The 22,845-nt window shown below is 44.9% G+C and overlaps 1 protein-coding gene across 1 annotated transcript in view; it reads right to left on the bottom strand.

Moving 5' to 3' along the window:
* The window catches only part of SAMTOR (S-adenosylmethionine sensor upstream of mTORC1), a 100,937-nt gene extending 78,828 nt beyond the window's left edge, over positions 1–22,109 (bottom strand). The window contains exons 1-2 of the mRNA XM_082254453.1: positions 21,904–22,109; positions 15,500–15,559 (exon numbers count right to left, since the gene is read on the bottom strand). Coding sequence (XP_082110579.1) covers positions 15,500–15,559; positions 21,904–22,093 — 250 coding nt within the window. The 5' untranslated portion in view covers positions 22,094–22,109. The remainder of the gene's footprint in view (positions 1–15,499; positions 15,560–21,903) is intronic.
* Between the last annotated feature and the right edge of the window lie 736 nt (positions 22,110–22,845).

Here is a 22,845-nt window from a genome sequence, read left to right as displayed (position 1 = left end):
CTGTAAAGAAATCATAGTAATTTCTATGTTTTGTAGCAAGGTCTGAGGAGACTCTGCATGAAGCAGAAGATCGTCTAGGTAACCAAGGATCGATATGCCTCTTTGGCGCAGAAGTGCCAACATTGGGGCCAACACCTTAGTGAAGACCCGCGGAGCCGTGGCGAGACCGAAAGGTAACGCCACAAACTGATAGTGGTTCTCTTCTACGGAAAAGCGTAGAAACCGCTGATGTCCTGCGAAAATGGGAATGTGAAGATAGGCGTCCTTGATGTCTATGGACGCTAGGACATCCCCTGGATGCAGGAAGGCTGCTACTGTGCGAATGGACTCCATTCTGAATCTTCTTATGTTGACAAAAGAATTGAGTGCTCTTAAGTCCAGAATTGGACGCACTTTGCCCTCTTTCCTGGGTATTGTAAATACGTTTGAATAAAACCCTTGAAACCGTTCTGTCCAAGGAACGTGGACTACCACTCCTTGTAGTAGTAAATCTGTGACTGTTCTCCGCAGATCTTCTAAACGATCTAAGGATAGTCGGATATTGGAAGGGAAGAATCGCGCCGGTGGGAGAGATCGAAACTCGATCTTGTACCCTGACCTTATGACTTCGCGAACCCATTTGTCCGGGATTCTGGAAAGCCATGGATCCGGGAACCGGCGAAGACGTCCCCCCACCCCAGTTATGGGTGGGGGCGCACCTTCAGGCTTTGGACGGTTTATCTTCAGGTCTGGAGGGGGCGGGCTTTTGCTTGCCCGACCAACGACCCCTGACGCCTCCTGCAGGAGCTTTGGAGGACTTAGTTTTTTCACCCGCGGGACGAAAAAACCTCTTGTGAGCAGAAAAAGAAGGCCCTCGTCTTTGACGAGTTCCTTTACCTTTAAAATTTTGCGGTAAAAAGGTGCTCTTTCCACCCGTAAGATCCTTAATGATCTCATCTAAGTTGGCTCCAAATAGACGCTCTCCTAAAAAGGGGATATTAGCCAATGCTTTTTTGGAACCTTGGTCGGCTAACCAACCTTTTAGCCACAGTGTACGCCTGAGAACCACTGCGGAGACTGATGCTCGCGCCAATAATGGAGTGGCGTCTAACGCCGCATCACACACAAACTGTAACCCCTGTATCATTTGTTCCAACAAATCTGATACCGCCTGAGGGACCTCTTCTAAGTCCCGGCGTAACCACTTGGTCCATTCAGTTACAGCCTGCGAAACCAGACCAATAGCTATTATAGGTCTGAAAGCTGATCCAATCAAGGAAAACATGGTGCGAGACATAGCTTCTATCTTGCGATCCACTGGATCTTTAAAAGACGGAGCGTCTTCTAGAGGAATAACCGTGGCTTTATTCAATCTAGCAATAGGTGAATCCACCACAGGTGGTTCTGTCCATTTCTTAATGAGGGTTTCCTCAAACGGATAACGCCTGTCAATGCGTTTAGAAATAGTAAAAGTGCGTTTTGGCAGACGCCATTCTTCTTCGATTGGATTGCCAAAACATTTGGGCAATGGAAAAACCTTCGCCACTTTGATGCGTTTTTTAGTCCCAAAAGGGATTTCAGTTTCAGCTATTTCCGATGGAATACCCTGTAACCTTAAGGTTTCTTGAACAGATACAATGAGTGCGTTTACCAACGCTTCCTCTCGGGCTATGGCGGATGCCGAAACATCCTCCTCGCTCTTTGAAGAGACAGGACCCGAGACACCAATCCCAGATGAAGTACCTGCAACTGCAGAAATAGGCTCAGAGTCTGAATCCGAGGTTTCAGATAATAAGGGGTTAGGCGGGGGTCGCTTTCTTGCGCCCTGTCCCTGACAAGCCACTTCCACCCGGGACACAAAAGTTTCCATAATAGCTGACAATGATTCAATTGTCAGTGGGGTGCTGGAGGATCCCGCAGACCCCTCGAGGGGATCCGGAGGAGATACATGAGTGGCAGGGTCCATGTTAATTCAGGACACCTTTGCCAGCAAAAACAAAAAAACTTTTTCTTTTTTTTTTTTTTTGTGTGTCTCCCCCTAGCGCAATAGCGCCCCTCAGAGTACCTGCTTCTCGATCCCACAGAGAGAGAGAGGGACCCCCAAGGCTCACCAACCGATGCAGTGCAGTTTCCAACCAACTGCAGTCAGCGTCTGTCTTACACAGACTGGAAGGAGCTGTTGCTTTTTCCCGGGTAGAAGGACGTGGCTCCGCCCCCTGTGTACGCCTTCCGGCGTTCCCAGCTCTCCACGAGGTAGCTGGGCTCACGAAACATGGCCGCCCCCATAGAAGAGACATAAGACTCCAAAAACATGGCGGCCGGCGTGACCTGAGGACATACATGCACTTGGTCTACGGCAAAATGGCGGCGGACCGCCAAAATCGTTTTCCCAGCACATCCACCTGCATCTTCTGCTAAGAGGCGATATATGGATCTACAGGAGATACACTACAAATAAGGTAGGATTATACCTCCTATGTCTGCTGTAATGTTACAGTCTGCTGGGTAGAGTGTTAGCTCTCAAACCAAGTCCACTTCCCACAAACACATGCTGTATTACAAGGGGGACTTGTAAGTATCAGATATATACTGACCATATATGGAGGGGCCCATAATACATACTGCCTCATAACGAGGAAAAAAGGGAACGTTTACTCACCATACCGAACCGACAGGCACCCTCTCTTTACAATACCCTCTCCACCGGGGTGGGGGTTTGTGGACCACTCCGGACGCCTCGACTCTCTGGTTCCTGGCGTCCAAGCGAGACTTTTAACTCGCAAGGTCAGTCCCTCCACTGGGACTCCGTCGCAGCCGACCCAGCGCGGAGCTCTGGTCTGCACGCGCTCGTAGGCAGAAAACCGGGGTGACCACTGGATCTCAACATCCAGCCCGTCGCCCGGCCCCGCATACTTACTTGAATGTGTCGCGGCCGACCAAGCGCAATGCCATGGTCTGCGCGCGCTCGTAGGCCGGCTGGGGTGACCACAAGTGTCGCCCAGCCCGGCATTTTTGCTTGAAGATCTCACAGGAAAAACACTGGAGAAAAACTACCTAAAAAAATGTCTTTTTCTTAAAGAAAAAAGTCTTGCCAGGACCAAAAGATCCCAGCAAGGAACTTAGGTCCTTACTCCTGACTAGACAGAAAAAAACTGATTCCCTGTAGCAGAGAGAGGGAGGATATACCCTCAGGGACTGCCCCTAAGGTGGAGCCAGAACGTTTTGTCTTTCTGCCTAGTCCTACTCCTGCGGAGACAACATAACCCAGCTCTTGAGAATCAAGAAGACTACGTCTGTCAATGAGCGATAGAGAAACCCTATTTTTCCATCCATTCAGTAATCGGATCGGATCTGATGAGAGCGGACAGTCGGTCCACTCTCATCCGATCCCCCATAGAGGCCAGCGGGGGCTGAGACACCTCCCTCTCCGCTCTGCAAGCGGAGACGGAGCTGTCATCCGCCGGCTCAGCGGGGATCGCGGATCGATCCCCGCTGAGCAACACGGATCCGCCTACGGAGGCGGACCGTGTGAAAGAAGTCTTAGGTGTTGGAAGTGATGAGCCATAACCCCAGAATTTTGTTTTTCAGCTGGCTGTCTCATTAACCACTTGCCGACTGCGCACAGTAGGGCTGCACGATATTGGGGAAAAAAGTATATTGCGATATTTCGTTTTTAACGATATATATCGCGATATTTCTCCAGACAGTCTCCGGAGGAGGGAGCAGTTAGCAGAGCTCAGCTTTCTGCCAGGGGATCCACCACACTCCTAGAACTTCTCCCGCCCGAGCCTTGTGTCGGAGCCAGAGTGTAGAGGAAGCGGGCTGTCGGTAGCAGCCTTTGTAAGGAGCACACTGATTGGCTGGGAAGACTCTAAAGAGGAGCCTGTGTGGTGCTATGAAGAGTATATCTTCGCTCAGTGTATATACTGTATACAATGATCAGCTGGGGGGTGAATACACCGTACAAAAAATCGCACAGGTGATCAAATACCACCAAAAGAAAGCTCAGTTTGTGGGAAAAAAAGGACGTGAAATTAGTTTAGGTACAGCGTCGCACGACCGCGCAATTGTCCGTTAAAGTCACGCAGTAAAAAAATCGCAAAAAACCCCCTGGTCTTTTAACAGGAAAATCCTCCGGTGGTAAAGTGGTTAAAGTGATCAGAGCAGGTAAACATTTTTTTTTTATCTCTTTTGCTTTTAGCCTAGGCTCACACTGGTGCATGCGGAACACCACAGGCAATTAATTTGCACAGGAATCCCACCATGTCCCTGTGCACATCACATGCTATGTCTGTCCGGGGCAATTTGATCTACACACTTTGTATGGCTCAAATCACATTGCATCCACACCAACATGGTGCAGGACCCTTACCCTCCCCTGAATTGCATAGCATAGGTGTTCACACCCATGCAATGTGATTCTGGCAATCCCACTGCGTTTTGAAATCTTTTTCAGGGTGTCATTAATACAACATTGACACCCACAGAAGATCACATGAATGCTGTGCGAATGCTTTGGATTGCAATGAAACATAGCACACCTTGTGTGTTTCCCACATTACATCAGTGTGAACCAGGGCTTAAAAGTAAAAGGAGAGATTTGGGGAAATTTTGAACCCCGGTTCCCTTCATAAAAGAGTATTGGTCATCCTTATTCATAAACAAGGGATGTACATTCCTTGTAATAGGAATAAAAGTGATAAAAAAATAAATTTAAAAAAGGGATATCGTAAAACGAAAATAAAGAAAGAAATAATTTAAAGCGCCTTCATCCCTCCGTGCTTGTGCGCAGTAGCATACGCAAGTTGTGCGTGCATATGTAAACGGTATTCACACCACACATGTAAGGTATTGCCACGAACGTTGGAGCAAGAGCAATAACTCTAGCACTAGACCTTCTCTAACACTAAACAGGCAATCTGTAGATTTAAGTACTGTTTTTTGCCTTTCCATGAGCGTGCGCAATTTTAAAGCCTGTCATGTTAGGTATCTATTTATTTGGCATAACATCTTTTGCATTTTACAAAAAAAAAAAAAAAAAAAAAAAAAAACGGGGTATATTTTTTTGTTTTTTTTATTTCCTTCAAGTAATTTTTCCAGAACCATCATTGCGTTTGCAAAAACCACTACGCAAGTACCAGGTGACATCAAAATTGCAATGATCGCCACTTTATTCCCTAGGGCAGGGGTGTCAAACTCAATTTCATTGCGGGCCGCATCAGCATTATGGTTGCTTTCAAAGGGCCGGTTGTATCTTTTAAGCTGGATACACACTGTACAACATTTGTTGTTAGATTTCCTTTAGATTTACCTTTACTATGTAGTACAAGGGCCTGCCAGATTGCATACAAAATGAGAGTGTTTAGGTACTTTGACCTCATATTATATGGTTTTGGTAAATCTAAAGGAAAAAAATCTAAAGACAATTGTATAGGTGTATGGCCCATAAGACTAGATGTCTAAAGCACCCCATCCCCCTTACATCAGATGTCAAGAAACCCCCCCCCCCCCCCCCCACCATTAGAAGTCAAGTCCCCCAACCTCCCTTACATCACAATGCACCCTCCCTTACCTTGTGTTGCTACGTGGAAGGAGCTGGGGAAAAAGCTGTGAAGCAGACAGTGCATGGTCTGGACTGGAGTTAACTGCCAGAATTTGCTAAATGCTGGGACCGAGGAAGAGGCGAGGGGATGCTGGGGCAGCACAGAGCCCTCCTCTTTGCGGAGAGGGGGGTGGGCAGAGATGAGCCTCTCCGTGGCTACACAGAGATAAGCATGATCTGGCAGAGGAGTTTTGTCCTCTCTGCTACCGACTGCCGAGACAAGGTAGGGGCAGAAAGAAGGGGGTTGCTGCAGGAGTGGTGTGAGGAACACCTAAAATGGCCTGGAGGGCCGGATTGGCCCGCAGGCCTTGTGTTTGACACGTGCCCTAGGGTCTCTGCAAAAAAAGAAAATAGTATAATGTTTGGGGGTTATAAATAATTTTGTAGCAAAAAATACTGATTTAAACTTGTAAACAAGAAGTGCCAGAAAAGGCTTAGTCCTCCTCCAGTGGTAAAAGTATCTGTAAACCTCAGACATGAAATATGAACAAAGCATATCTCTCTATGCTGTGTACTTGTCTTGATTAGGAGCACTAAGAGTCATTTCTGTCTGTCTTTGTTCCTCTGCTATCAACATGAATCACTTCTGACAGGTTTTGCTGACACTAAAGGCCCGTACACACGTACCAATCGTCGGCCGAAAAGCTTCGGCCGACGACCGATCTGCCGATTGTAGGCTTGTTAGTATGATGCCTCCGACAGCGCACATTCGGCCGAAAAGTATCTGTCATGCAAGCATTAAAATTTTTGTATGCCGACACCAGAGCGGCCGATTGTTCGCCAGTCGGTACAGATTTCGGCCGACAGACTGCAGATTTGCAAGACTGGGCATGCTCAGAAAAGGAAAAACACAGGGAAAGTTAACCATTACATGACATCACTTCTGCAGTCGGCAGACAAAATTCTTGTGCAGTCTTTTGCACTTTTCAACAGACACCGACAGCCCTGGACAAAAGACGGCCGATCGTTCGGCCGACGATCGGTACGTGTGTACGGGGCTTAAGAGAAAAAAAAGGTGACAGGGGGAGGGATCTCCAGCAAATTGACAGCCTAAGTTCTGTTCCTGTGATCTGTGTCTTCAATCCAATCAGCTCTCCTCACTGAGCTCTGCAGTGTGTAAGTGAAGTTCTCTGCCCCCTTTATTCTGAGCTCTCAGACAAGTTTATACATTCAGCACTTTGAACGAATGTAGAGAAGAGAAGAGAAGAGAAGAGAAGACTACCGATACAACTTATGTAGGATGGTTGGTTTCCTCTCCATATATCTCCTGAAGAAAGTCCCTTCACTGGGTGTATGTAAGGGCTTAGTTACAACCACTTTCAATTAAAAAAAAAACAACATTTAATAATTTTGCTGCTAGAGTTTTAACTATTTCCTACTCTATGTAAGGAAAAAAAGGTTTTGGCTTTATATACATTTTATTTTACAGTACCATTGAGACTTTCTGCTTTATCTTTAGAAGAGTGAAATATCTTAACCAATAACAATTTCATGTATGTGTATGCTTACTGCCTCTAATTTAATAAGGGAAAGAGCAATATGCAAGCAAAATAACTTACAAAGCTCTTTATGAAACCACCGAAAGTCAGTTGGCTGCAAGTAGATACTGGGCTGTTGCCTCATGCACATGGGAAGGCTTTAAAAGAATACTGAAGTCATCAGCGAACAGAATCAGCTGTTTACATTTCTTGCTGAGCTTGCCTGTTTTCTCAAGTGTGGTGATAATTACAACATTCTAAGTACAGTCTCTAATCTATGACCGCTCTCTGATTAGTTAAACCTCAGATGAGTAAGGAGTTTATGTATAACACACTGGGGGAGACTAATGCCCCGTACACACGTACCGATTGTCGCCCGTAAATATTCGGCCGACGACCGATTGTAGGCTTGTTAGTATGATGCTTCCGACAGCCGACAGCGCATTTTCGGCCAAACAGAATCTGTCGTGCAGGCATTAAAATTTTTGTTGGCCAACACCAGAATGGCCGATTGTTCGCCAATCAGTACAGATTTCGGCTGACAGACAGCAGACTTGCAAGACTGGGCATGCTCAGAAAAGAAAAAAAGACAAGGAAAGTTATCCATCACATGACATCACTTCTGCAGTCGGCTGTTGTTGGCCGACAAAATGCGTGTGCAGTCTTTTGCAGTTTTCAACAGACACGACAGCCCTGGACAAAAGACGGCCGATCGTTCGGCCGACGATCGGTACGTGTGTACGAGGCTTTAGAATCTGGTGCAGCTGTGCATGGTAGCCAATCGGCTTCTTACTTCAGCCTGTTCAATTAATATTTCACAATAAGTGCCAGTTCACATCGGGCCGACTTAACATGTCAAATTGCATGCCAAATCAGAGCCTATTGCTGGCAATTGCACCGTCCGAATCAGTGCAACACTGACTTTGCGGTGCTACACGGATTCCCAAAAGTAGTTCCTTCGCTACTTTTGGTGACTTGGGGAGCGATTTCAATGGACATCTGTGCATGAACCCGCACAGACATCTCTAAATCACCCCCAAAGTCGGACTAAAATACTGGTTTGAAATTGTGTTTCAGCTCGATTTCAAACCCGCATTCAATGTGAACCTGGGCTAAAACCTGGAAACCAGTTTCCATGCACAGCTGCACCAGACTTTGCACTCTCCAGTTTTAGTAAATAACTTCTATTGTTCTATAGCAGGGATCCTTAAACTACGGCCCTCCAGCTGTTGTGGAACTACAAGTCCCATGAGGCATTGTAAAACTGAAATTTTGGCATGATGGAAATTGTAGTTCCTGAACAGCTGCAGGGCCATAATTTGAAGACCCCTGTTCTATAGCATTAATAAATTGCGCATGTTTCCACAATGCACAAGAGTTAAAATGAATGGGCTGCCCTAAATGCAACAAGCAAAATGCACACGCTGTTGCAGCTGCATACAGTTCACCGCTCTGAGGGTAAATGGCATGAATAGGTACAGTGAAAAGTCCCCGCCAGGTACACTGCATACCCTCACTGAAAACACACTCCTGGTTGTGGAGAAAATCCTGCATTACCATTTGTTGCTGCTAGTATTATATCTTTATTTAGGTGATCAAACAAACCAATACTTGAAATACTGTCAGATATTTAGTTGAAAAATGCAGATATTTTCTTCCATCTAAAGAACAGGACATACCACCAAAGCTCATTTTGCAGAGGCAAGGAAAATACTTTTATTTTAATCTCTAATTTCTTGGCCACGTGACCGCCTCTTCTGTTAAGCATGGCCCTAGTCAGGGGCTGGGCTAAGTCGCAGCACTAAAAAGTGTACCTGTGAAGTTTCAGCTCTGTAGCATGTCCAGAACCATAAAAAAAAAAAAAAAAAAAAAAAAAAAAAAAAAAAAGATTGTTTGTATTTTGTCACTTATAGAACAGGTTAGTGGTGGCTTCTCTCTTTTCACAACTTGCCGGTTTAGTAGCAGGTGTTTTTTGGGCATTTTTGGGGTCTTTTCAGGCAGGCAAAACATCTGAACTTGTGTATACGGGTATATATACACACACATTCTTATATGTATATATACTCCTAGACATATATAGGTGTGATAGTAGCAGAAATATATGCTTGCGCTAATGAAATAATTAACACCAATATAGTTACGCTCCTATCACACCTATATATGTCTAAGTGTAAAATACATACAAGTATGTGTGTGTATATATACCACTATACACAAGTTCAGATGTTTTGCCTGCCTCCAAAAACCCCCAAAAAAATGCCCAAAAAAAACAGGTGTGTTGTTGCAGGCATTTTTTTGGGTTCTTTGGAGGCAGGCAAAACATCTGAACTTGTGTATAGTGGTATATATACACACACACACATACTTATATGTATTTTACACTTATACATATATAGGTGTGATAGGAGCGTAACCATATTGGTGTTAATTATTTCATTAGCGCAAGTAGTGTTTTCTGCTCCTTTCACACCTATATATGTGCAGGTGTATATATATATATATATATATATATATATATATATATATATATATATATATATATATATATATATATATATATATATATATATATATATATATATATATATACACATACACACACACACACACACACACATATATACATATATACATACATGGGTGTGTATATATACCCTCTATACACGTGTTCAGATGTCATACCTGACTCCAAACATGTGCTCAAAAAATCCCTATAGACGCCTGCAGCCAAAAAGCTAGCCGACAGGGGTGAAGCCATATTACTGCAGCGAAAGTGACTTCAGAGAAACTAGCTTTTCTCTATAGCGGTCACCCTGATATGGAAGGGTTTGGTCACCCTGCACTACACTACGGTCACCCTGGCACTTAACACTTTCCCTACAGAAACGAAATTATTAAAGCTAACTAAAGTGTAAAAGAGCACCCTAACTACACTAGCTATCCCTTTCCTCACACTAATAAATGCTAAATGACACTTTGTAGCAGAAGTCCACGAACTGCTTCCACTCTCTTCCATGTCCCTGTATAACAATACTAGGAATTTGGCGGGGGCCATCTTATATACTGGGGGCGTATTCACGAATGATTGGCCTATGGACCCCCTAGTCACTCCAATCACATTCCTAGCATTCTCCTGCCCCCTCAATTGGCTTTTGCTAATGGTTCTGGTCCAATCATGGGCTTTTAAAGCCCATTTCCTGTCCCATTGCATTTTGGTCGGTTCTGGTTGCCGAATTCCGAACTTTTTGGGCAAAAAGTTCTAAATTCGGCCGAACCTCGAACAGCCAATGTTCGGGTCGAACCGATGGTCGACCCGAACCGTTCGCTAATCCCTACCCCCCACCATATTTTTATATTCTATATACTGTGGGCTATGTGGTGTGCACAGCTACTGCATGGCCATGTCCTGCCTTTTTGTGCATTTGTGCTTTTTTTTTTCCCATTAAAATAAAAAAATAAGTTATACCTTCCCTTACCACACTGGAGCGTTTATCTCAATGCATAGAATGCAAGGAAATAAAACATGCTGTCTTTAGAACCCCTTTAATTCCAGCCAATTTAACCATTTTAAGACCACCCACTGCACATATACTGCAGCAAAGCAGCTGCTCTGCATCAGATCACATACCTAGTATGCGGGCCCCTGGGGACCCACTGTGATCAGACACAGTGGGCGCTGATCTGCAGGTACTGTGGACTCGATGTCTGCTGGCACCCGCTGATCATTTGGCAAAGAGCCAGAACGGCGACCTGCCTAAGTAAACAAGGCAGATAGCTGTTCTGTCAGTAGGGAAAGAATTGATCCTGTAAAAGCAGGAATATGGATCAATGCCTTGCCATGGTAAACGCCCCTCCGCCACAGTAGTAAAACACAGGTCAGGTTAACTATTTTATCGCCCCTGATGTTTAACCCCAGTGTCATTAGTACAGCGACAGTGCATATTTTTTAGCACTGATCACTGCATTAGTGACACTGGTCCGCAAAAAGTGTCAGTTAATGTCCCAACTGTCTGCCGCAATATCGCAGTCCTGCTATAAGTTGCAGATCGCCACCATTACTAGTAAAAAATAATAATATCCCATAGTTTGTAGACGCTATAACTTTTGCGCAAACCAAATCAATATATGATTTATTTTTACCAAAAATATGTAGCGAAATGCATATTGACCTAAATTGATAAAGAAATTAATTTTTTTTCATTAAATGTGTTTTATAGTAGAAAGGAAAAAACAAAAACAAAAAACACCTCCATTTGTTGGGGGGGGGGGGGGGAGACAAAAGTTTGTTTGGGTACAGTGTCGCACGACCACACAATTGTCAGTTAAAGTAACGCAGTGCTGTATCGCAAACAATGGCCTGGTCATAAAGTGGGGTAAATATTTTGGAGGGCAAGTGGTTAAACTGAACGTGCTGCCTTAACTCAATGCATAGTGTGAACGTTCCCCTGAGGCTCCTGTGTTTAGGCCTATGTTTGCTTCTTAGCTGCTTTTCTACCCCATACAAGTGAAATTCGAAAGTAAAATTTTGTCCGATCAACGATCTGCCGATTTTCGGATCGTTAGTATAGTGCTTTAGACAGCGTATTACAAATTCTATGACAACAAAAACTGGATGTGCAGGCTATAAAAATGTTTTATCTTACGTGAACAGGTCGTCGAATTTTCATTTAATTAGTACAGTTGTCGGCCCAAAGAAATCGCAAGAGCAAGACTAGGCATGCTCAGAAACTAAATACATACAAGACAATTCAACAAATTACATCACTTCTGAATTTGAATTCTGTCATACGAGTATTTTCGTATAAAGTACCCTCTTCACTTTTGATACGAGACTAGCATACAACAAAAAAGGGATGAAAATTCGTCCAATAATCTCATTGTGTGTACGAGGCTTAACTGCAACTCCTGGAGCAACTGGAGTATAAAATAAAGCAGCTCAATTGGAAGCCAAACATCTCAGAAGCACCTGATTGGATTTAACGCACTTCTGAAACCGTCAACACAATCCCTTACTATGCAGAAGAAAAGTGCCAGGGAGACGTATCGCCTCAAATAACAGCTTTTTATAATCAGGCTGAATTAGTATGTTTGTACTCCAATGTAGCTAAACATTCACAGCCAGTTGTGAAACCTAGAATTACACTTTCTGAGAAGGTTCCACAACACTTAAAAGAGTTGTCCCCTCTGAGACCGGAAATGGCAATATTAAAAGGCTTTGTGCCATCTGCCAGGGTGCCTGCATCACAAGAATGACTGAACAGAATCACTATTCCTTTGGCAGATCCCATATATTTAATTCAAGTGTAAATGTGGTAAACAAAAACTGAACGAGAACTAATTTCCAGTAAGCCCTTGTAATAAGCCTACTCGCCTACTCTATTTGTTAAAACATAAAAAACAACCTTAGGCCCCTTTAACATGGTCATTGTCCAGTCTGATATGTGAACAGACCCCCTACTTAGAGCAGAACAGATGTCACTTTTGGGACATCCATGTCCATTCAGTTTTGTACTGTAGGAACTTTCTGGCTATGGCAGACAACCTCTGATCCGTCACATTTAGGCCAGTAAAAATGAAAAGGAGGCAGATTTCTTTTTGTGGATCTGGCCAATTAATTAATTGTAAATGAACACACCTACAGTACCTTTGCATCCCCCTGGCTATAAACTTACATGGGGCTTCCAATCAGGTCTGCCTGAAAACCTGACAGGCAGACCTGATCACACTTCTCATGTGAAAGGGCATTCTGACGCAATTATAAACAAAAAACTAGCGCAAGTGGCGTGCATCACATTAAACAGAGCAGATTGAACTGTTATGGGCCATACACACTATACAATTGTCTTTAGATTTTTTTCCTTTAGATTTACCAAAACCATATAATATGAGGTCAAATCAAAACACTTTCAGCTTGTTTGCAATCAGGCAGGCCCTTACACTACATAGCTGAAGGTAAATCTAACAACAAAAGTTGTATAGTGTGTATCCAGCTTTAGGGTCTATCTGCACCACCCACACCAGTTTCTTCTTCTGAGTGACAATGCAGACATTACTGAAGGGATGAGAGACACATAACAATGCAGACATTAACCACTTGCCGACCAGTCACATTGACTGTACTGCGGCAAAGTGGTTAGTTATCGTCCAGCGACGTAGACCTACGTCGCTGGACTCCTCCCCTTGTGGGTAGCGCGTGCGCGCGCCGCCGGAGGCTCGCTCCCGCTGTATTCAGTCACAGCAGGAGTCGAGGCCAGGGGAGGAGCGGCGGTGACCCGATCGTCGGGGAATCGAGTGTGGAGATCCGCCCGCTTGTGTAAACAAAGCGGGCGGATCTCCTAAGTGACAGACAGGGTCAGATTGCAGGGTTCAGCATAGCTGAACATCCGATCTGTCCTTGTGTCACTCAGTCACCTCCCCCCACACACGTCAGGCATACATTAACCCCTTAATCACCAATAAAAATTAACCCCTTCCCTGCCAGTGTCATTTTTACAGTGACAGTGCATATTTATAGCACTGATACCCCCAAAAGTGTCAAAGATGTCAGTCAAGGGTCCGATCTGTCCGCCGCAATGTCGCAGTCCCGCAAAAAAAAAAAAAAAAAAAAAATGGCAGATCGCCGCCATTACTCGTTTAAAAAAAAAAAAAAAAAAAAAAATGACAGAAATCTTTCCGTTAGTAAACGCAATAACTTTTGCGCAAACCACTCAAAATATGCTTATTGTGGGGTTTTTTTACCAAAAATATGTAGCAGAAAACAAATTGGCCTAAAATGATGAAAAAATTTTGATTTTTACATTTTTTGGGGGGAATTTCATATAAAAAAAAATGTGAAAAATATTGTTATTTTTTCAAAATTGTCGCTCTTTTTTTGTTTATAGCGCAAAAAGTAAAAATAGCAGAGGTGATCAAATACCCCCAAAAGAAAGCTCTGTTTGTGGGAAAAAAAGGATGTAAATTTCGTTTGGGTACGGCGTTGCATGACCGTGCAATTGTCAGTTAAAGTCGCACAGCGCAGAATCGCAAAAAGTGGCCTGGACGTAAGACAGCAAAATCCTCCGGTGGTAAAGTGGTTAATGAAGGGATGAGAGACACCTGTCAATGCAGAGATTACTGAAGAGATGAGAGACACTGCACCCTACTAGCTCAACAGGTGAGCAGGAATATGAACGGCCCCAGTCTGGAACTACTCCTAAGCCCCACCCCTCTGATACATTTCACCCTGCCCTCAATGAACATAGTGGGTGGGGCAAATTGCATAATATTTCATCATTCATATTCCTCTCCAACTGGTAAACTAGTGAGTGTGATCCCTTCATTGCTTTCTGGATCAAGCACCCTTATACTGCTGTAAGACACCAGATTCTTTACCAGCAGAGCACCATGAGCGGCACTACAAGTGGTTACAAGGGTTTGTGTGCACAGACGTTAATGTTTACACACTCTTTACGTCTAGATTTTGTCTCCAAATATGGAAAGATTTCTTCACAGTAAGAGCTGTGAAAATGTAGAATAGACTCCCTCCAGAGGAGGTTCTGGCCAGCTCAGTAGATTGCTTTAAAAAAAAAAAAAAAAATAAAAAAAAAAAGAAGGCCTGGGTTCTTTCCTGGGTGTACATAATATAAATGGGTACTAATATTTATAGGTAAAGTTGATCCAGGGAATATCCGATTGCCTCTCGGGGGATCAGGGAGGAATTTTTTTCCCCTGCTGTAATAAATTGGATCATGCTTTGCTGGGGTTTTTTCGCCTTCCTCTGGATCAACTGCGGGTATAGGACTGTGTGTATGGGATTGTATGGTTGGGTTTTCTTTACAGTTTTTTATTGGTTGAGCCAGATGGACTTGTGTCTTTTTTCAACCTGACTATAATGTTGATCCCAGGTGATGCCTGAACAAAGATGGTGCTGGCCTTCTTGAGAGAGAAAGGAAGAGGACACAGTACTGTGGTTGTCTTGAGACATGATAAATACCTGCATGTTTTTACACTTGCACACACGGAGCACGCGTTCATACACAGTGCTCTTAAACCAAAGTAGAAAAGAAAGAAGAAGAAGAATGTAAGCTTACCCTCCTTAGAGAGAGTGTTGAAGGCATCCTTTTCTTTGTGCAAACTTTTCATTCTTAAACTGCTACTAAACCCAGGAGCCTGCATTCACTATATCTGGTCTCCCTCAGTACACAGAACATGGAAATGCAATTATTTTAGTAAATATAAACTGCTACATACCTTTTCTCATCAGCAGTTACAGCAGTCTTGTGACTCCTGTCAGTGCCTGGGTAAAGCTTTTAGGAGTTTTCATTCTCCTCTGATTGTCCTAGGAGGCTGCAGGATTCCTGACGCTCTGTCTGGACAGTGCTGATTGGCCCTGTGCTGATTACATGCACCCCCCCCCCCAAAAAAAAAAAAAACCCCACACACACTCTCTAGCTATACATACCAAAATGAGCCTTTGCAGAGTGCCTCCAAGGCTCTGTTCTATCAGGAGATGGTTTGGGGACTGTGGAAGAAGGGGAGGATCAGAGAAGACAAGATCAAACAGCCTTTTTAAACAATGCACAGAATTAACCCCTTAGGTTCCACAGTGAGTATAACAAGCATGCTTTACTGCATATACAGACTGATTTTACTGTTGTGGGTTTAGTAACCCGTTCATCTGTTCATGTTGCTGGCAAGGGACTTTCTGTCCCAGGGTGACAAAGCTCAGTATGTGTCTGTGCAAGCCTTTGAGATATCTGCAAACGTACAGCCCACATATAGACGCACATTCTGCCAGGCTCCCTTCTCTGATGGTGCAATGCATGTCTGTGCTATAAAGGCTCCAAAGGCATTATGGGACCTGAAGTTCTAACTGAACTTGCTACATCGTTGCCAGGAGGTGCCCATTCCGGAAGAGCCCGCTGGGACCCACAGGGCACAGGACATGGCTTTGAAGCTCAGTAAAAAGAAGTTTTAAAACACAATTTTTAAATGTAAAATATACGCTTTCTTTGGTAGTAGATGGCCTCACATAAAAATCGATACAGTGGAACCTTTCATCAAAGGTTTCCTTGTACTTTAACCTGAACACATATTTAATGTTAGGTTTGGGTCTTAAACTTTCAGTTTGCGTTAACTATACTTCAAGAAGAGTTCCAGCGTGTTAAAAATATAAGGACACTTACCTGTCCAGGGAGCCCACGATGCCGGCACCCCAAGCTGATCCGTCCATCAGCATCGGGTGCCGGCATCTTCACTAAGGGAAACATGAAGTGAAGCCTTGCAGAAACGATTGCGGTGATCTTACCCAGAAGTAGGAGCGGGTACCTGGTTTTGACAGGTATCCACTCCCCCCTCCTCTGCTGCCACATTTGGCACCTTTGGGGAGGGGGGGGGGGAGCAAACAAGAGATGCTTCCCCTTTTGGGTGGAGCTCCACTCTCAGTTAAAGGGATTCTAAAAGGAAATAATTTAAAAAATAATAAACATGTTATACTTGACTGTTCTGTGCAATTGCTTTGCACTGAGCAGCCCCAATCCTCTTCTTTTAGAGTCCTGTGCTGGTGGTTCTAACCCCCGCCCCCCCTGCCAATAGCAGGCCTCTTGCTATAGGGGCACTCAAGCAGGCTACCTCCCAAGCTGCTGCTCTGTGTGTCCATTCACACAAGGAGCGTGGCTTGGCCTCAACTCCCGCTCTCTACCTGCTGTTTGATCCGATGAGGAGGGAAGAGAGACCCAGGAGAACTGCTGCTCTCATGCACATCACTGGATCGGCTCAGATAAGTATAAGGCCCCTTTCACACATACGGTCCGTTTGTCCGTTTTTCATCCATCCGTTAACGGATGAAAAACGGATAACAACTGACGAAAAACGGATGAAAAAAGGATAACAACTGACGAAAAACGGATGAAAAAAGGATAACAACTGATGAAAAAAGGATAAGGGTCCTTTCACACGGCCGCCCCGTGTGTCCGCAAATCATCCCATCCGTTTGCGGATGATTTGCGGACATAATGTAAGTGAATGGCACTGCGGATGTCAGCGGAATACCATCCGCTGACACCCGATTTTCCTCCTTTCAGTTCTGTTCCGTTTTTACGAATGGAACAGAACCCCATTTTTTCTTCCGTGTAAAAAACGGAAAGGAAGGAAAATCGGATGTCAGCGGTGTTATCCGCTGACATCCGCAGTGCCATATACTTACATTATGTTCGCATATCATCCGCAAACGGATGGGATGATATGCGGGCACACGGAGCGGATGACAGAAATGTCATCCGCTCCGTGGGAAAAAAAAAGTCCCGCAGCGGACCTTTCACACGGAGCGGCCGTGTGAAAGGTCCCTAACAACTGATGAAAAAAGGATAACAACTGACGAAAAAAGGATAAGGGCTCTTTTACATGGTCCGCCTCCGTAGGCGGATCCATGTTGCTCAGCAGGGATCGATCCGCGATCCCCGCTGAGCCGGCGGATGACAGCTCCGTCTCCGCTTGCAGAGCGGAGAGGGAGGTGTCTCAGCACCGCTGCCCTCTATGGGGGATCGGATGAGAGCGGACCGCCTGTCCGCTCTCATCAGATCCGCTCCGCTCCGATTACTGAACGGATGGAAAAATAAGGTTTCCATCCGTCCAGATTTCAGCACAGGATCGGATGCGGATGGCAGCGGGTGTCAGCGGAGGTGTCTCCGCTGACACCCCCTGCCCCATAGAGCTGCATGGAGGATCCGATCAGATCCGCCTAAAAAACTGACAGGCGGATCTGATCGGACCGCCCGTGTGAAAGAGCCCTAACAACTGACGAAAAAAGGATGACAACTGACGAAAAAAGGATGACAACTGACGAAAAAAGGATAACAACTGACGAAAAAAGGATAACAACTGACGAAAAAAGGATAACAACTGACGAAAAACGGATGAAAAACGGATGAAAAAAGGATAACAACTGACGAAAAACGGATGAAAAAAAGGATGAAAAAAGGATAACAACTGACGAAAAACGGATGAAAAAGGATAACAACTGACGAAAAACTGATACATTTTGACGTGACTGAACTGATGAATTGAACGGACCGTATGTGTGAAAGGGGCCTAAGGGATGGGGGGGGGGGATGCTGGTAAGAGAGCAGCATTCAGAAGGTATTTTATCTTAATACACAGAATACATTAAGGTAAAAAAAAAAAAAAAAACTTGAGCCTTTAGAGCTACTTTAACCACTTCCAGCCTAAGGACATCATATAACATCCTCAACTTTTAGTGGGGATATCTGAAGGATTCCTGCAGCTACAGACATCATTCAGATATCATCTTTTGCAGCCAGTGATCCCCTTCACCATAAGAACAATCATAGGGGCAGTTCACATTATACAAAAGAATTGGACAAACTTTAGTGGGTTTTTTTTCCATGAAACCATTTTTTTTTTTTTTCAAAAAAAAAAAGGGTTTGAAAAATTGCTGCACAAATACTGTGTGACAAAAAGAAAAAAAAGTTGCAACGACCACCATTTTATTCCCTAGAGTCTGTTCTGAGTAATTTTTTAGCAAAGAAAAAAAAAATTGATGATTTGTACATAGGAGAGGTGTTAAAATAGGCCAGGTCTGGAAGTGGTTAACGACTTGATATCTGGAAGATTACCCCCCCCCCCCCCCCTTCCTGATTAGACCATTTTTTGTAGTAGGGCACTGTGTTATTTTAACTGATAATTGCGCGGTCACACAAAGCTGTACCCAAATAAAATTTGTCTTTTTGGTGGTTTTTGATCACCACTGCAGTTTCTATTTTGTTGCGCTATAAACAAAGAAAACCCGATAATTTGAAAAAAAAAATAAATATATATATATATTATATATATATAATTTTCTTACTTTCTGCTATAAAACATATCCAATAAGGAAAAAAAATTGTCATAAATTTAGGCCAATAGGTATTCTGCTACATATTTATAGTAAAAAAAAATAAAAAAATCCAATAAGCGTTTTGGACAACAGTCAGACACTGACACTTTCTTGGGTACCAGTGACACAAATACAGTGATCAGTGCTAAAAATATGCACTGTACAGGAAGGGGTTAAAACATCAGGGGTGATCAAAGAGATAACTGTGTTCCTAGCCTGTGTTTTTGTGTACTGTGAGAGGGGCTTTTACTAGGGGAAGACATGGATCCATCTCCCTGCTTTGCAGAGACACAGAATCCATATCTTCTCTCCTGTCAGAACAGCGATCTGCCTCTGTGCTCTGCCTCTGCCTCTGTGCTCTGCCTCTGTGCTGGATGATCAGCGGGGTGACGGCAGACATCAAGTTCGTGGTACCCGCAGGTCAGCTCCCACTGTGTATAATCACAGTGGTAGCAGGCCAGCGTGCAAGCTCGCCCCCAACCCAGAAGTGTTGGATCCCGTACTAGATACGTGTCCTGGCGCAGCAGTGCCACCTTGCTGCTGTATAATTAAAGCGGAACTCCACCCAAAAGCGAAAGTTCCGCTTTAGGAACTCATCCCCCGCTCCTCTTGCACAATTGGCACATTTAAGGAGGGGGGGGGGGGGTAGCAGGTACTTAATTTCGACAGGTACCTGCTCCACTTTTGTGCCGAGCGCCGATCTGCAACGGAGGTTCTCCTTCCTCCCTGCCCCCCTGCAGTCTTCTGGGAAACTGACAGGTCCCAGAAGACTGCATCCACCAGTCAGGATGCGCAGCCAGACTCACGCATGGGCAGTGGCAAGCTGTCACAGCCAGGTGCCCATACTGAAGATGCCAGGGTCGCCGAGGGAGGACGGAGGATGAATATGGCTGGACCGTGGTACAGGTGAGTGGCTGTTTTTTTACACTTTTTGTAGCTGCTGACTTTTATTTTGATAGGTGCCTGGTGCTCCTCTAAGTTATACGGTTGGCAATCGGTTAAGAAAATACATTGAGGTCTGACTTCAGGCAAAACACAATGGTGACCTGCAAATCATTTAAAGTGGAACTTTTGTATTGCGGATGGGACATACTATGCCTGCAATAAAGGCTTCTCACATTTCCCCTCACAAGATTCCAAAGGTGGAGAGGCCAGTACACCACCCAGGAGCTGTTTATGTATCTGAAGAAAGCAGCTATTTTTAGTTTATGAAGACACAGTGGCTGTACAGACCTACCCGCATATCCGAGTTTGACAGACATGCAGGAACTGTGTACCTGTCAAACTTAGATGTGGGGGGGGGGGGTGGAAATCTGTACAGCCCAGCACCTCCATTGACTGACACAGGCTGCCTGAACACATCCACAACTTTTTTGCGACCTTAGAACAGGGGTAGAAAACCTCAGAACTCTAGCTGTGATAAAACTACAAATCTCATCATTCCTCTGGCAATGCCTCATGGGACTTGTAGTTCCAAAACAGCTTGTAGAGCCGAGATCTCTACCCCTGCTTTAGAATGCAGACTGAGCTACGCATGCGCAAGAGTTACACCACAATGGCTGAAAATCTCCAACAAGGAAGATGTCAGCGCCAGTATAGAAGACTGCATACATTGCATCACTGGAGAGGAGGATTGAGCTCTGATTTAAATCTCACCGCACGTTACAATCTGATTGTTCAATTTCCTTTACAGCTACAAGCAACTATGTAGTACAAGGAGCCACTATATTGGACAGAGTGGGGGGTCCTCATATTACAAAATAGGGGGGGGGGGCTCGTATTATAAAATAAGGGGGGGAGGTCCACGTATTACAAAATAAGGGGGGGGGGTCCACGTATTACAAAATAAGAGGGGGGGGGGTCCTCGTATTACAAAATAAGGAGGGGGGGTCCATGTATTACAAGATAAGGGGAGGGGGTCCTCGTATTACAAAATAAGGGTGGGTCCTCGTATTACAAAATAAGGGGGGGGTCCTCGTATTACAAAATAAGGGGGGGGGTCCACGTATTACAAAATAAGGGGGGGTCCACGTATTACAAAATAAGGGGGGGGTCCACGTATTACAAAATAAGGGGGGGTCCACGTATTACAAAATAAGGGGGGGGTCCTCGTATTACAAAATAAGGGGGGGGGTCCACGTATTACAAAATAAGGGGGGGGTCCACGTATTACAAAATAAGGGGGGGGGGTCCTCGTATTACAAAATAAGGGGGGTCCATGTATTACAAAATAAGGGGGAGGGGGTCCATGTATTACAAAATAAGGGGGGGGTCCTCGTATTACAAGATAAGGGGGGGGGGGGTCCTCGTATTACAAGATAAGGGGGGGGGGGTCCTCGTATTACAAGATAAGGGGAGGGGGTCCTCGTATTACAAAATAAGGGGGGGTCCTCGTATTACAAAATAAGGGGGGGGTCCACGTATTACAAAATAAGGGGGGGGTCCACGTATTACAAAATAAGGGGGGGTCCATGTATTACAAAATAAGGGGGGGGTCCTCGTATTACAAAATAAGGGGGGGGTCCTCGTATTACAAAATAAGGGGGGGGTCCTCGTATTACAAAATAAGGGGGGGTCCTCGCATTAAAAAATATTAAGGGGGTCCCCGCATTACAAAATATTAAGGGAGGTCCCCGCATTACAAAATATTAAGGGGGGCCTCGCATTACAAAAGGGGGGCCACGCATTACAAAATAGGGGGGCCTCGCATTACAAAGGGGGGGGGGGTTCTTCTACTACAGAGTGTGTGTAGGGGGGGGGGATCTTGAAGTACAGTGTTGGTCATTCCAAAGGAGATTGTACAGAGGGATTGTATGTGTATGGTGATGAGTAAAGTGCTGACATTACACTCCCATCTCCCACACACTTAGCAGACAACAGCAGTGTATAGAGAGAAGAGCCCCCCAGGACTAGGAGCTGGCCCTATACTAGTCTGGGGATGTGATATGAAGGAAGGAAGGCCCCACACATACCTTCCAGATACTTCCTCCGCAGACTCCGGTGCACACTCTTCACCACCCCGGACAGCTTCTCCTGCTCCCTCTTCATGTCCCGGACAGTGGGCACCGACATGGGCGCCGTGCTCTCTTCTTCTCTCCCCCCCTCACAGCTCACACTCCTGCACGGCTCCATTGCTCTTCCCCGGCTACAAACAACAGCCATCCACACCCCCCTTCAATTCTACAGCCCAGGACAGCAACAGCCGCGTCATCAGGAAGCGGGCTCCTCATTGGGGGAACAGTGTGTGCAGGCACCCCCGGCATCCCTCCGCCTGTGCTCCAATAGACACAGAGTCCCGCCTCCGTCACCTCCCCCATATCAGAAGGTACACAGATAACTCTGAGATTTACTCCGCTCTCTCCTCAACTCATCCGAATGCCTCCAATTTATAACCACTTACACCCCCTTCATGCCAAGACCAATTTTCAGCTTTCCACAATGTTACACTTTGAATGACAATTGCGCGGTCACTGTACCCATGTGACATTTTTTTTTTACACAAATAGAGCTTTCTTTTGGTGGTATTTGTGGAAGATCAAAACTTTAAAAAAAAGGTTTCTCTTATAAAATGTTCTAAATTAGTCATTTTTCTCCTTCACTAATGTGCGTGTTGAGGCTGCACTGATGGGCACTGAAAGGCTGCACTGATGAGGCTGCACTGATCGGCACCAATTGACTGCACTGATAGGCACTGATGAGGTTGCATTGATTGGCACTGATTGACTGCACTGATAGGCACTAATGAGGCTGCACTGATCGGCACCGATTGACTGCACTGATAGGCACTGATGAGGCAGCACTGATCGGCACTGATTGCACTGATGGGCACTGATAAGTTTGCACTGATGGGTACTGATAGGATGCAATGATGGACATTGATGAGGCTACACTGATGGGCACTGATGAGGCTGCAC

This window comes from Pelophylax lessonae (assembly GCF_965119305.1).
Source record: "Pelophylax lessonae genome assembly, chromosome: 4".
Lineage (NCBI taxonomy): Eukaryota > Metazoa > Chordata > Amphibia > Anura > Ranidae > Pelophylax > Pelophylax lessonae.
Note: the sequence above shows the minus strand (reverse complement) of the source record. Positions and strands in the feature narration are given on the sequence as shown.